This window comes from Talpa occidentalis, unplaced genomic scaffold, assembly GCF_014898055.3.
Source record: "Talpa occidentalis isolate TD23 unplaced genomic scaffold, MPIMG_talOcc4v2.1 talOcc4.3, whole genome shotgun sequence".
Lineage (NCBI taxonomy): Eukaryota > Metazoa > Chordata > Mammalia > Eulipotyphla > Talpidae > Talpa > Talpa occidentalis.
In genome coordinates this window covers 26810685-26826618 of record NW_023603184.1, presented here as the reverse complement: position 1 = coordinate 26826618, position 15934 = coordinate 26810685, and the positions used below count along the sequence as shown (strand labels likewise).

General features: G+C 45.6%; 1 protein-coding gene across 2 annotated transcripts in view; it reads right to left on the bottom strand.

Moving 5' to 3' along the window:
• Positions 1 to 464: 464 nt before the first annotated feature.
• The window catches only part of AMPD3 (adenosine monophosphate deaminase 3), a 48950-nt gene continuing 33480 nt past the window's right edge, over positions 465 to 15934 (bottom strand). For both annotated transcript variants that reach the window (XM_037522660.2, XM_037522658.2), the window contains exons 7-15: positions 13207 to 13401; positions 11798 to 11929; positions 11107 to 11270; positions 10228 to 10354; positions 7355 to 7518; positions 6199 to 6319; positions 4933 to 5106; positions 4207 to 4317; positions 465 to 2282 (exon numbers count right to left, since the gene is read on the bottom strand). In XM_037522660.2, the coding sequence (XP_037378557.1) occupies positions 2106 to 2282; positions 4207 to 4317; positions 4933 to 5106; positions 6199 to 6319; positions 7355 to 7518; positions 10228 to 10354; positions 11107 to 11270; positions 11798 to 11929; positions 13207 to 13401 (1365 nt within the window). In that variant the 3' untranslated portion in view covers positions 465 to 2105. The remainder of the gene's footprint in view (positions 2283 to 4206; positions 4318 to 4932; positions 5107 to 6198; positions 6320 to 7354; positions 7519 to 10227; positions 10355 to 11106; positions 11271 to 11797; positions 11930 to 13206; positions 13402 to 15934) is intronic.

The window sequence follows — 15934 nt, the reverse complement described above, 5'->3', positions numbered from 1 at the left end:
AAATGTGGGCCAGTATACAATTGCCTTTGAAAGCAACTACAAACCTAAAAGAAAGTAGGGATTCACCCTCCAAAAAAGGTAATTATGTCATGAAAATACAAAGTGCTGTAGAAAAAGGTGCTGAAAAGTTTGTAGGACAGGTAAAAATTCAGCAAGTATTGGCTGAACTGACTAAAGTAATATCTAGGAGAAAGGAAAGGAAATGAGTTATGTGTAGTTTTGCTCACAAATTGTAACAAGGCAGAGGTTAAAGAAAATGATAGCAAAAGTTTACCTTCTGACTCTGGTGAGCATCAGTTTGAAAATTTTGAGTTTTCCTAGTGGATGTCATGCATATCTGAGTCTTAGTAAAACCTAAACTAGTAGTTATTATTGATAGTTTCTCATGATACCCATTCTTAAAGTAAAAAACTTAAACATTTGCTTTAAGTAGTATTAAGTTAAAGTAGTTTTATCATTGAGCCACAGTCCTAACACACTTTATTTAATAATTAAAAACAAATACTTGATACAGATAAAGTGACAATGAAAAACTGTACAATACTTGCTATGTTAGGGCAAATGTATACAAATGGTGGCTTTCCAACAATAATAAATGCCTAAGATAAATGCTGGATTTTTATTCAGTTTTATGATTAACTGTAAGATAGCATGTTTACCTAGTAAAAAGACTACATATCTAATTTCATATGCTAAGTTAACCAGTGATGCACAAGCATCATAAAGTCACAAGACAATCTAATAAGCATTTTCACAGGCAAAAATAGGGTTCTTCTAACTTGACAATAATCTGAGTTTGCCCACAGAAATAGGAAGGTCCTTGGACAACTTGTTGAGTACTAAGAAATATATCCTTAAAAATTTTCCAAAACAAAAATTCATTTAGTTGTTCTATATACATTTATAGAGCACCTAACTACGTACCAGGCACTAATAACACAGATAAAGAATATATTGGTAAAGCTTAAATTCAAATTGGTCTTTAAAAATGCTTTCTACCTGATGACTTATATGTTCTGAGGAAGTCTGCATATTAGATAAAGGAGAAATTTCACCTTTAAAAAAAAATGCACCAGATTACACTGACTGAAAAAAAAATTAACATTTGTGAGGCCTATTGGATATGGGGAAAGGACTACATTAGGAGTACAGAAATCTAGTCCTATTACTAATTGGCTGTGTGACCTTAAGCAGATTTCACTTCTCTGATCCTAACTCTTCATAAGTAAAATGATAATTGGGCTATAATCATAAAATATTAGAGTCAAAGGAGCAGAGGTCACCTAGTCCTGTGCTTTTCAAAGGCCTTAGTCCAAATGAAAACTTGTAGAAGCTCCAATGTAAAACTGAGGAAAGCAAAGTCCCTTTGAAGAAGTAAAGGCAGCACCCAGAATCTCACCCCGCCTCCTTTCCTTACCCTGAAGTGATCTGGGAGGGGGAGTCACAGAACACCCTTTTGTAAACCACCCATCTCATCCAAAACCCTCAACTTTTCAGATTAGGAAACCAAGCTGCAGAATAGGAGTGATTGTTTAATGTGCGCATTTGGTTTCCTAACTAGGAGGGAGGAGAGCTAAATAAAAGTTTAAGAAATTCATAAACATAAGTTGTCAAGAAGGCAGTTTTCTATTTTAATTATCCCAAAGTAGCTCCTTTGTGAAAGGGAGCTTTGAAGTTTATTTTTGTTAAGGCAGCTAGCCAGCCAGAGGCTGAAATGAACAACTACCAACCAGCCTGCAGTGCCTACAGAGGCCTATGGCAAAACCACACAAAGCTCATGTCAGTGGGCATTGGACCGTAGCAATTCTGGGCCCCAACAACACAAGCACTAGTGGTTTCAAGAGAAATATTTGGAAAATTAGGAATGAGTACAGACAAGTGCCTAGCTCCCAGATCCCCAAGGAGTAGTCAACATCTATTACTCAGAAATATTAACAAAAGGGAACATACTCAATCTTAAAGTGAACAGTGCAACCAAAATCACTAGTTTGAAAGTTCTTCGAAGGGATCCTCCCCATGAAGGAAAGTCCTAGTTTGGTATCTTAACCACTGTTTATCACAGCAGACTTGAAATAAAAAAGGAAGAATGCACGTCCAGTGTGGACCTATACATTCAGGTCTGTGATCTCCTCGGATTTCATGGCATCAGACAGGAAGCTGAGCTCATTGCACAGGGTCTCGTATCGGAATGCCATCCGGATCTGAGCAACGTTGGTCTTACGAATATCATTTCCTTCAGGTCCTTCTTTATAATAATTTTGTCCAAGAAATTTTTGCTTTTCCTATGGATCAAGAGAAATACAAATAGAACAGTTTACCTTAGATTCACTTTCTCTATCCACATGTCAACTCTGACATTAGCCACACCAAATCAGATTAGCATCCCTGAAGCAGGTACTTCATCAGAACATCCTTCCCCACAGGGCTCTAATAAAATTCCCCCCACCTCCCTGTCCTCAAGAATGTTGGCCCAACAACTACTTTCATTCCCTTCATTTCTGACTATGCTTTCCTTCATCAGAAAGGAAAGATAGGAGCTGCAGGAGCTGCATGTGATGGAGAAGGCAAAGTGAAGGCCTGAAGACTAATTAAGGAGACTCTCCTGAGAACTGACAAAGGCAGAAAGTCAGGTCTGGAAGACAACAGAGAGTTAGCGCAAGAAGCCCAATCTACATATATTGAATCTTCAGCCTTTAAGTATTCTCTGCATAAGCATCTATCACCCTATATAGTGACATCACCAGAGGAGGTGCCCAAGGACATCATCCAGAACAATGGTTCTAAACCCTGCCTCCCCATCAGAATTACCTAAGAATCTGTAAAAAAAAAAAATTGCTGGTGTTCAGGTCCTAACTTTTTAATCTAGATACCGTTCATCTACTCAAGAAACACTGAGTACCTACTATGTTCCGGGGACTATTCTAGACCTTAGGGATAATCTGAACAAAATGATGGAAACTACAATCTAGAAGGAAAGGCAGAAAAATATATAACTACATATTTCAAGGTCAGTAGTAACACACATCAAAGAGATGGAGAATGATGGCAAGTATGTGACTAGTTTAGAATGGGTAATCTGAGGGAAATGCAAATCAAAACTACCATGAGATACCATCTTACACCAGTGAAAATGGCACATATTAAAAAAACTAGCAACAAATGTTGGCGAGGGTGTGGAGAAAAAGGAACTCTTCTGCACTGTTGGTGGGAGTGCAAACTGGTCCAACCACTATGGAGAGCTGTGTGGAGATTTCTGGACCTACTAAACATAGAGCTTCCATATGATCCAGCAATTCCACTCCTAGGTATTTACCCAAAGGACACAGAAACATCAATTCCAAAGAACACCTGCACCCCTATGTTTATAGCAGCACTGTTTACAATAGCTAAGATTTGGAAACAACCCAAATGCCCAAAAATAGATGACTGGATCAAGAAGATGTGGTACATATACACCATGGAATATTACTCAGCATTCAAAAAAGATAAACACATGCAATTTGCAGCAACATGGATGGCGCTGGAAGGGATCATGCTCAGTGAAATAAGCCAGAAAGAAAAAGAAAAATACCAGATGGTCTCACTCATAGCAGGAATCTAGAAAACTTAAATAAGGGACCAGGAAAATGAATAACTATAAGAAAGTGAAAATCAAAATCAACAAACAACTATGAACCAGAGACACTCTATGGGGTAGGGGGTGGGGAGGGGAGGGATTGGGGTCAAAATAAGGGGGTTACAATTGTATGGGGAATATAAAAATAAAATTTATTTAAAAAAAATAATAACACTATTGAATTTTGAAAAAGAAACTCCTCTACAGTCTAATATTTCAGCTAAAAGAAATTCCAATCAAAATATTTCTTTGAAGTTTAAAAAATATTCTCAACATTATCTGCATATATATGTGTATGTGTTTATATAATAAAAAGAAAAATATCAAAAAAAATTAGAATGGGTAATCTGAGAAGGCCTCTCTGAGGAGGTGACATCTGAGTAGAGTCTGAAAAAGGTGACAGAGCAGGCATGAAAATTCAGGAGACTTCCAGAGATCTCCCTTAGCACATGAATGTCAGTGAGACAGACCTTACTTGTTCTATTCATCACTGATCCCAGTGCCTATGAAGTGCCCGGCACAGCAGACATTTGTTGTACACATGTTCAGAGGACAGGAGGGACAGAAGGCAACACCATCACCCACGGTACCTGATGGGAGAGGCCGCTCTGCAGCACACTGTTCCTGGCGATTTCACACAGATCACACGTGCTCAGCTTCCACACTTGAGCTGCAATTGCATATTCTTCCATAAGTGCCTCCTAAGTTCCCACAAAAGTAAATGTGTTAGGTGGCAGAATAGCCATTTCAATGCTTTACATATTTCCAAAACTGTAAACATCCAATATTGAGATCCAATTTGTCTTTAATGACTGGCACCTGGATGACTGGCACTAAAGGCTGGCCCTTGTGTATGATGCTGCCTTTCCCTTCCTCCTCTCTCTCCCTCTAGAAGCCAAAGTATAACAATAGTAATAACGTTAATAAAAACGGTAGCTAACATTTGAACACACGCTAAATGCTGATGCTATGTTAGACTCACAATCATAATGAATTCTCACAATGAGGTAGAGATGGACATAGAGACAATTTTATGCCTATTTTACAAAGGAGAGGAATAAGATACAAAATGGTCAAATAACTTTACCAGGATCCCAGAGCTGATGTTAAAGCAAGGGAAATGACATTATGCCTTCGAGTACTCCCAAAGAGAGGGCCCCTGAAGGAAGATTCTTCCCTTACCAGGAATTACCTCTTATCTTCACTGGGCCACAGCCCCACCCTAAAGGCAGAACTGAGTCATGTGCTCAGGTCCCTGCAGTGGGAGGACAGCCCTATTGGGGGCACCTACAGGCATCACCTTCTAAAGTCCTCACCTTCGTGTAATGGAACTGCATGGGGTCATCAGTGGACAGAGAAACATGCAGTCCTTTGTGAAGGAATTCCCTCAGAGGGTTTTTGGAATATTCGAGGAACAGACTGTTGTTGCTAAGAGGAGACATGGCAATGGGGATCTGAGCAAGATAGTAGAGATACTGCAACACTGGACTCTGCAAAAGAACCAACAAACTCATGTGACAAATGCCAGAGATGGGAGGTTGGGAAGAGAAGAGGGTGGAAAGGATGGGAGGGAAGAAGCATTTGGCAGTGAAAACCAGGGGTCTATGCAGTATCTGCCCAACTCCTAACAAAGTCTAAGTTCCCCAACGCCAGGACACCCAGCACCACCACCTCCTTTGTCCCATCTCTAAAATGATCTCTCATCTATTCTTACATTAATCACATCCCTCCCTGGGATTGCCCTCCTGCCCACTCTGCTCCACAGGAGACAGCTCAGGGCAGCAAGGCAGCTGTTAAGACCCAACCTGCATACTCAGCTCCCAGCACTGACCCCAGTGGAGCGGGCCAGGAGATGCCCTGCTTTTGTTGTTTTCTTGCTGTAACTACAAACAGTCAGGTTGAAACTGTAAACAGTCCAGCTCCTCGGAGATGGGAAGGGGCAGACTTAGCCAGACTAGAGTGGTTTTCTGATGTAGCACCCACCCCACACAGAAGGGTAATGTGGTCAGACCTCCCCAAGGCTGGGGCTGGAGCATTTGAGCAAACATTATTCCTATGAAGTGTCTGAACTATACACAAAGTCATGTTTGCATTTTTTTTTTGCACAAATAAAAAATTAGATGGACTTTGTCCAACAACTGGAGACTGACTGAATCAATTACAGATCACCCAAGTTGTGGGCCATCTGTCCAACAACCGTTGAATGCTTGTTAAACAATGTTAAGGGACAAAGCTGGAACCAAAATTCTGTGCTCATTATGATAATATACTCTAGAAAAAAAAAGATGGGAATGAGAAATATCAGAAAGCTAATAATGACTATTTCTGTTAAAGTAATAGAAAAAGATGGTTTTTTTTTCCATTTAATTCAAACTGTGGTGTTGATTATACTATTTTCATAATTAAGCATGAAACCAAGATGATTCTACACAGCCCAGCCCAGAAATAGGTTCCAGCCTTTTAGCATCTCTGGCTGGAGACTCCCAGGGGTAGACAGAAGTCCAGGTGTTCCCACTCCCCCCCAGGGGAGCCCTGGACAGGCCTGCTATTGTAGGGAAGGTTTTCTGGAGCAGCCTGGTTACCTTCTTGAGGAGCAGCCCATGGGAAATGTTGTCAGCAGTCAGGAAAGCAGACACCAGGTGGGTGATGGAGCCAGCCTCCCCGCAGTGAGGCCGGAACAGGAACGTGCTCAGGCCTCGTTCCCTGCAGGAAAAGCAAAGCTCTTCATCAAGAAGGACCTGTGCTTTACCCTACTGGGGCCCCACTGGCCTGGAGTCTGCACCTTTGCTCAGGGCCGACTCCAGGGGACAGTTACCCATGTCAAAGTCAGCACAGCTGACATAGGACATCTTGAGAAGTACCTTTCCCAAAATGCAGAAGCCCAGGCGCAAAGCTCCTCAGAACAAAGAGACACCATATGCTGGGAATGGAGAGGATGCCCGCGGTAGAAAGAGTCTGCTCTGTCCTCTGCCCACTCCTCTCTTTTCCCTCCTCATCTTGGGTCCCAGGTTCACAGACGTCAAGGCAGAGAAGGCCATGAAAAACCACCCAGTCCAATTTCTTTGCTAGTAAATGGGCAATCCCAGAGAGCCAGATGGTAGAAGCTGCTGAGCAGGTCGGCGCAGGATAGCCCTAGAGCCCCTATCTCCCAAACCTCAGCCCGGGACAGCCTCCCCCAGCACCAGGTCTTTCCATCATGATCCCATTCAAAAGATCCCCCTCCACCATCTAGCACTGCCATGGGCTGAGCGGTGAGGACCCAAGTGACATGAGAGAGAGAGAGAGAGAGAGAGAGAGAGAGAGAGAGAGAGAAAGAGAGTTCTGCTGGGGCTGGGCCTGCAAGAAACTGGATAGAAGCTCCTGAGGGCATGGATTACTCTCTTGTCTTCCCATTGTATGTTTAGTGCCTAGGACAGGAGCTCTGAAGAAAGGGTGTAATGATTTGTTAAATGAATAACAGCACGTGTGAACACAGTCGGTAGTGGGTAAGTGAACAGGAATATGTGCTCCTATGTGATGTGTCTATCCTATCAGGCGCAGACAGGTGACACAGGTAGGTGTGGATGAGTGTGTGAACACATGTATGTACAGCCATGAGGGATGGGCTGTATGAAATATCACGTCAGTGTCCTAGTGGGGATGCCTCCAGGCCCTGTCCCTGTGGACACATGTGCTGGGTGCATCCCTGGTGTGAGGTGTGAGAGCATGGGGATGTGTGCGAGGACCGAGCTCACCTACCTGCGGAGGTTGTTGAGCACCATGATGTTGGCATACATGTAGTACAGGTAGTAGCTGTAGGGCGGGTTCTGCTCGCTGGTCCAGATGTCTGGGTTGGGGCTCTTGTCCGAGAACATGTGGTCGCTGTGCTTGGACTCATCATCCACACTGTCGAACCCTGTCACCTATGCAGGAAAAGGGGGCCTGCATCAAGCCAAGGCCAATGAGGGGCCTTGAATCCAGGCCCCTCAGATTCACATCTCAACTGGGACCCCACAGCCTGCCAGCCATACCTACCACCCACCCCACTGCTGCACCAAGGAGGAAGCCAGCACTGTAGGGTAGCAGCAGCCTCTCCTCCCTGCTTCTCCCCTTCCCTCTACTCTCTTCACTGCTGCAGTCACCACAGGTCCTTTGCCTGCCACTAGCAGCCGTGACAACTCTGAGGGGGGCAGAGGCACTTATTTCCCATGCACCTGCCACACCTCAGACCCTGTTTGAGGCACTTACCACACATAAGCTAATTAGATACTCAGAGAGGCTGTGAGGAAGGACTTTGTTGTGAGCATACCATGGCCAAAGCAGCTAAGGAGCTAATCCAAGTGAGAAGATCAGCTGATGAATCCGCACCAGCTCAGACTCTAGGGCTGTAGGTGAAGGATACCCTAGAGCATACCCCAGGTGTGACCCCAAGAAAAGGGATGCCTTATAAACAGGCTAAGGTGGGGCCCATCCAAGAGGGCCTCTTTTAAGGCTGAGCTCAACTCCCAGGATGGAGGGTCAGGGGATCCTTGGGAGACTCTGCTCCTTCGAATAGGGCCCAAAATATGCCCCTAGAAGTCCCACCCTATCCACAGGCTTCCTAGTCCCCTGGTCGCAGAGGTCAGGCCCTGACCAAGAATGTACCTGTGGAAGACACAACCTTTCAGCCAGTACATAGAGGCAGTTTTGCTAACATGTCTCCCTCTCCTCCACTTACTCATCCATGGTAGTATTTGGGAATGAGGCTTCTGAAAGATGGTCCATCTCTCTTACCAACAGGTCCAAACTAGGCCACAGCCAGTTGACCCCAGATGGGCAGTAGAGACTCAGAAGAGGAAGCTACCACAGGGTCTTGGACAAAATCTTCCCTGTAACAGAGTCATATGTGCTAAAGAAAAGGACAGTGTCCCCACAATAACTCTAAGTATGGTCTGGACAGGTCTGAGGGACCATTTCACTAGCTCCATGCTTTACCTGAACTCTCGGGGCCTGGCATGGGGGTAGTGAAGGCCCCTCTCCTACGCTCTATATCCAGCTGATTCAGAGCCTTGCCACTGGATCTCCCTCTCCTCTTCTTCCCTGAGCTTTCCACTGTTGCAATGACCTGAAAGGTGCAACATCTACTCGCACCAGGGCAGCACCCAGGCCTTTCTGTGTGCCACAGGTTTTGTTGTTTTTTGTTTTTTTTTTTTAAGATTTATTTATTTAGGCATACAAGAACTGGAGTGCAGACCAGAGGTGCGGGGGTGGGAGGGTAAGAGGATTCACCAGAGACAGAGTGGGAAGCAGAACAGGCGGATCTACTGAAATACACTGCTGAGGGGAACAGCGGGTAAGACGGAAAAGGTCTGCTGCACCATGTGGGTCAACTCCCTGACCAATTGGGGAATCAAACTTGTGCTGCAGTGGCTGGCGATAGCTTGATAGCACTGTCTTTAACCCCTGCACCACCAGGAAGGCTCCACCTTTAGGTGTTACCCAGATGCTATGAATTCTATACCTAAGCCCATGACTGCCCAGAGTCCTTTGCCTGCCATTGACCATACACCTCACTTTTCTTGTTTGGGAGGCAGCACGGTTTGGGAATAAGACATCTCCAGAGTCAGACTGCCAGATAAGACTTCCAGCTGTGCCACTTTTTAGTTTTGCGATCGCTCAGTTTTATTCTCTTAGTGTATAAATTAGAGCTAAAAGCTTCATAGGGCTGTGTGAGGATTAAAGGTGATAATCCAAGGAGAGCACCTCACATCGTGTCTAACATATAGCAAACACATGACAAATCTGTTTAAGATACAGTCACTGGGAGGCAGAAACCAGATCATGCCATGGTGTCAGTTACTGACTTGGCAGCAAACATTCAATAAGTGTAAGCTTTTGGCACTGGAGCAAGCCCTCATCATCTGACTCCATTGCTGGAACAGACCCCCTGAATTTCATCTTGTCTCCTTTCCCCCAAGCTCCTCTACCTTCTGTTCCAGGACATTCTTCACACAACAGACACAATGATCTTCATCTAAAACAGAAATGCAGTGATGTGCTTCAGCCTGTTCAAACCTTTTCCTGGCAGCCTCCACATAGACTCAATCCCACCAACTTGCCTCCCCCAGTCCTCTGGAATCTTGTGTTCCTTCCTCCTGTCAGAAATACCCAAAACCTCTACCAGGTACTGAATTTGCTCCTCACTTTCTGCAGCCACCGCTATCTGGGCATTCACAGGGAGGAGACAGTTCCTGCCCAGCTCATGCCCATTCTAGTTAAGTCTCTCCTCCATCCCTTCTCTCCCTCTCCCATAACTACACAGAAATGGAAGATGAATATATTTTTGTGGCAATTGTGTCCTTAACCAAACAAGATGTGAGGACCACTGTTTCTAGGTAAAGGCAGGGGAGCTGCCTGGGGCCCAAGGCATCATCCAGCCCCATCTTGCAGGTAGTGACTCCGCAGTCTTGTCCACCACTGCCTTCCCAGCAGGGGGCACAGGCTCCCCCTGAGCAGGGGACTTGCCAGGGTTGAGGCTCTACAGAAATTCAACTTCTTGGGTCTAGCAGCCCCACTTGAAGTACATGATCTGACCCAACCCACTTGGACGCCTGGGGTCCCCACACCACTATGGCAGCTGGACCCACACTCACGTATTTGAGGAAGAGGTGAAGCTCTCGGTGATTCTGAGGGTTGATTGTGGCCTCAAAAAGGGGCAGGAAGATGTTCTCCAGCATCTTCCCAAAGTTTGGCAGCAGCTTCTTTGACCTAAATATGTCACTGGGGGAAAGCAAAAACTCACTGATTAAATAAACCCAACAGTGCAGTTCTCTTGGCCTGCGGGAGGAGGTGGGCTTCAGTCACTTCCTCAGCAACCCATGTCCCTAATTAAATACCCAGAGTAGGGTCAGAGAAGTGGTCTGAGCACAGATCCTTCCCCTCCTCAACACCCAGCAAGTTCTATAACACTAATCTTAGCTTTGCACACTCAGGACCGACCCATGCCCATCAGAGATTGAGAGCCAGAGACCATACTGGAAGTGGGGTGGTGGGATTCAGGCTGGCCAGGACTCATCAGATGAGTGATAAGACCTCAAATTTCCCAGGGATCCAAACTCTGCCATATAGCTTAGTTTCTCTAAGCCACAGGCCCCAGTCCATCCAGAGGCCATGGGCCCCACATTGGCCAGACAGCAGGGATGACAGTGGTGGTCTGAGTCATATCTAAGAGCCAGCAATGTAGGCCACCACCAGCTTACCCCCACCTTGGGGTTCACGGATAAGAATGTCCTAAACCCCAGTGAGAAGAAGACAGGCAGTAGTTCCTACCAGGCCTTTACACATGTTTTTTAAAGAAAAAGAAGTGTCACAAGGACTTCTTTGTCAACCACCCTGTAGGGAAACCCCTAGGAAGGAGAGACCTAAGCTAGCATCACAACTGACCCCACCCCTCAAGAGAGACTCAGCAGCCCTTATGGCATAGGTTGGCGTCCCCAAAGGGTACAAGCAGACACACGTGCCACCTCACTTACTAGATCCGGGGCACCTGGATGATCCAGCGCATGTTGGGTGAGTAGACCTTGTGCTGGATGAACCAGCGGGCCAGGTTGGGCCACTCCTCGGAACTGCGGCCATAGATGGAGAGCCGCGGCTCTGAGTACTGGTACTTGCTCTCTTCCAGCTCCCGGGCCACCTCCTGGCACCAAGAAGACTTCAGGTTAACCCAATACATCCCAGCTACCTAGAACATCTCCACCCCCAGCTGCTGGATCCCACAGCTCCCTTAGCCGCCTGCCTGCCCCTGGGCTGGGAAGACCTTATCCCCTTGCTGCCATGTAAGCAATTGTTCCGAGTCAGTGGAGCTCCTTCCTGGGGAGGAAACTCTTGGGTTTGCAGCCTATAACTAAGTATAAGCAGATGGCAGCAGAATTGTCTCCACATGGAGCTAATGTGCACCCGGCTGAGTTCAGGCTGCAAATGGACAAGGCAATGAGCGTGAATGCTGTGAGCATGGCTGGGGGTGGAGAGCCTGCCCTTCTCTGTGGGTACAGTCAGCATCCAGAGGAAAAGGCTGCTGGCACTCGGGAGCTGTGGCCATGGCAATAGCACTGGCACCTGAGCCCTTGCCTGAGCTGAATGGTGCATTTCCAAGAGGCCCCCTCCCTCTGAAGGCAGATGCTGTCAGGTATCTGAGGAGGGCTTGAGGGGCCGAGGCTCACTTGCCTTAACCATCCGAGCAAAGTACTCTCCTCCCAGGTAGTTTTCTGTTTTCAAATACAGGTCACGCAGCTCACTAGCCCCCACAGGGTTGTATTTGGAGTTGAACTTGTCAAAGCGATGGAATGTCTGCCGGCCCTGGAGAGAAAAGACCACCAGCCAGATCACCACATTGTTCTGCAGCCACACACATTTCCCTCTCCAGGTCTTTTACAAAGTGGCCTTCTGTGTGGCCCCACTAATAGGTGTTTACTGTGGTAGTTCTTGCATGAAATATTGGAGAATCCTGGGGCCAGAACCATGCATTCTCCCTCAGTCAGCCCTGGGGTCCTCTGGTGAGGCCCTCTGTGAAGGAGGAAGAAGAGGCCTCATGAATCCAAGGCACCGTGGCTAGCAGCAGGACTGGCCGAGTGAGCAAACACCCAGCTACTTAGACTTCCTAAGGCACTGTCTTCACATTTTCTCATTCAGCATTTTGGTTTGTTTAAGATTTTTCTATTTCAGTAAAATATACATAATACAGTGCAGCCACCACCACGGCCACCTCCAGAGCTCTTTCCATCTTGTAAAACTGAAACTCTGTGTTCATTAAATAATAGCTCCCCACCTCTCACTCCCCAGCCACACACCCAAGCACTGTGAACCACTATCTTCCTCTCTCTATATATATATGGATTTGCCTATTCTAGATCCTTCACATAAGGAGACACATAATATATTTATCCTTTTGTGTCTGCTTCTTTGACTTAGCATAATGTTTTCAAGGTTCGTCCATGCTGTAGCATGTACCAGAATTCATTTCTTTTTAGCACTGAATATATCCTATCGCATGTATAGACTATGTTTTGCTTATCCAGTCACTCATCTGCTGATGGACCTGGCTTGCTTCCACCTTTGGGTCACTGTGAATGACATTACTATGAGCTTCCATGTGCACATTTCTGTTTTAGTCCCAGTTTTCAGTTCTTTTGGGTTTATACCTAGTAGTGGAGTTGCTGAAATACACAGTAATTCTATATTTAGTGTTTTGAAAATGCCTATATCTTTTTCCATAGCAGCCACACCATCATTTAGTATTTTAATAGCTTGGTCTTATCAATAACACATGTGGCATTCACCATTTTACCAACAAAGAAATCAAGCCAAAGCGAGTTAAGGGCATACAACTCCTCAGTGGCCGAAGTGGAACTAGAACTTGAATAGCCTGACTCCCGCAGCCCTGTGGCTGCTCCCAGCCCTGTTGTTCTTGAAGACTAAATTATCTCTCATAGTCTCCATGTTTAGAAGAGAAAGAGCAGCTTACACAGCTGCCTCTCTCCAAGTACCACCATGGCTGCTTTCCAACAGGGCTCTGTCCCCAGTTGGGACTGCTTGAGGCACTCTCTGATTGAGGTGCTGGGGCTGAGCTCACTCACCGCGTGGACATCCAGAGAGTCCACAGTGAGGTCGTAGGGGTCCATGTGCAGGCTGTTGAACACCTGCCGCAGGGTGATCTTTCGGCCCCGCTTCTCGGCCACAGTCCTGTCTGGCTCTGTCTGGTACGTGTGCTTAATGAAGCGCAGCAAGTGCTTCTGGTTCATGCAGGCGGCCGCATGGATGTGCGTGTCCACCTGCAACACAATACCCACCAGCCCATGAGCTGGACACCCCCTGGAACAAGAGGCAGGACACCCAGCCCTCAATGTGGAGCAAAACATCAAGAGATCTTTTAAAAGTAGATTGGATCATCCAGCCACTTGACTTAATAAATCATCAGTAGCCCCCTGTCTTCAAGATAAAGCTCAAACTCCTAAGCATGAAATTCCAAGCTATGTCTAGCCTTAACTCTCCCCTCGCCACCACCCAGCTCTGATTGAGTTGCAGCACACCACTGCCACTGCCACTGCAGCTGCACACCGTGTGGTGCCCACTGAGACACCTTGCCCATGCGTTTCCTCAGCCTGGAATGCCTTCCTTCCTCCTCACCAACCTCCTCCACCCCGAGAGTTCCAACAACCTCCTCCACTTGAAAGCCAATTCTGAAGCACAACTGATCTGTCATTGCCCTGCTGGGAAACCAGCACAGATTCTCCTTTTTTATACATGTCCTCCTGGTGCACTCTAATAATGTCTCTCTACCCTTCATTCTACTCAAGGACAGGAACCACATTGGACACATCTATGTCTCCAGCACCTACCCCAGAGCCTGGTATGATGCATTGAATCAACAGATGGATGAATGAACAAATGAACAGGTGTGGTAGATTCTAAAAGTTTTGATGATATCCACATCCTCATAAAGCCCTGAAGACCTGTTAAATGACCCACAAAAATCCCACTCTTCCCAGTGTGTTCTCTTGGAACAGCAAAGCAAGGCTCCAAAAGGGATGAATAAAGAGGGCACACAGCAGAGGAAAGCCACCACCAGACGCTCCCTTAGCTGGTTACGTCTTATCCAAAGTCCAGAGCATCCAAACCCAAGAAGCAGCAGCAACAGTAACCCAGATTTTGAGGCCCAACGCCAAAGATCTTAGAGCAAATCCTAAAGAAGAAAATACATCAGGACTTAGACTTCACTCCACACTCTATAGAAAGGCAGTTCCCTTGTAGAAGACACCAGGGAGGACCTCAGTCTGATCCCACAAACACTCGTGGGATTTTTCATGTCTTCTGTGACTAAGTTTCCGGACACTGAGGGGGAGAAAATATGACCCTCTATGCCACTTTGGCATGTGGGTTGTTTTAAGCTAAAGGAAATTCCCAAAATACTCAGCAAGGGCTTTTCACCTCCCCCATCTCCCCTTACTACCTAAAAGAATTTGATAGTTCCATGAAATGACCTGTTACCTGAGTTAATGCCAGTGAATATGAGTTACATGTGATAGACTGGGGGAAATTGGCAAGGCCTATTTGTTCCAATTCCTTCCAGGATCCTGTTGTCTTTGCATGACCTGGCAGACATTTATTTATCAAACATTTGATCTCATCTTCCTACAAATTGCTTTCCTTTCCTTTGAAATCCTAGATCCCAACCCTCTTCTGCTTAGTCCCAGATGGCTATCTTTGGAATCTTTCACATCTATATAGATTTCCCATAGATATATAATTAAAGTGTTTTGTTTTCCCTGTTCATCTGTTTGATGTCAATTTAATCCTTTTCTAGTCCAAAAACAAGGGTAGGAGAAAATGTTTCCTCCCCAACACCACCAAACACTCCTGCTTTTCCTCTTGCTTCACTGGCCTCTCCTTTTCAGCCTCTTTAGTTGTTCAGATTCACCACTAGCTCTGTCAATATTGGAACTTTTTCAGGCCTGGTCTGGAACCTCTTGTTCTGTCACTATTCACTCTCTCCGAAGGCAGTCTGATTCGTTTCTGTGTCTTCAATTGCCTTCTTTCTGTAAACAACCCCCAATTTTACATCAGCAGCCAAAAGTTCCATTACTTTACATACACTGCCTATTCATGTCTTCACTTGGATAACTCAAAGACAACTCAAATTTAATATATCCAAAATTGGGCTCTCCATCTCTGGAGATGGACCCTAAACTAGATAGTCTCCTGAGTTTCCACATGTCAGGAAATGGTAAGTCCTGCTCACCCTGGAGATCTGGGAGTCATCCTCTCCCAAACCTCAACACCATCCAGCCCCATCAGTTCTACCTCCAAGCAGATCTCAAGTCCATAGTGCTCTCCAACCTCATTACACCATATGAGTTCCAGCCTGGGAGCTCTCACCCCTAAGTTAAGTGACTTCCGAATTAGACTTGTCACCATTTTCTTTTGCTCTGATTCAATCCACTCTACACACATAAAAAGTAGAATAGATTTTTTAAATGCAATTTGATTCTGTTATTAAATATCCTTTGTTAATATTAGATATTAGATATTACCCTACTATTAGATATTACCCTAATATTAGATATTACCCTACTATTAGATATTACCCTAATATTAGATATTACCCTACTAATATCTGGGCCATTATCCCCACTCTCCCTTTTCCTCTGTGCTCCACTCACAGAATTTCTTTTGGTTGCTTGAATGTGCCATATTCCCTTCAGTCACCAGCCCTAAAGAAAGGGAGCCCTGCCTGAGCTGAGGGATGATCTGAAGTCAAGTGGAATCCTAACTCCCTTTTACAAGGCTGAGAGCCTAAGGGAATCC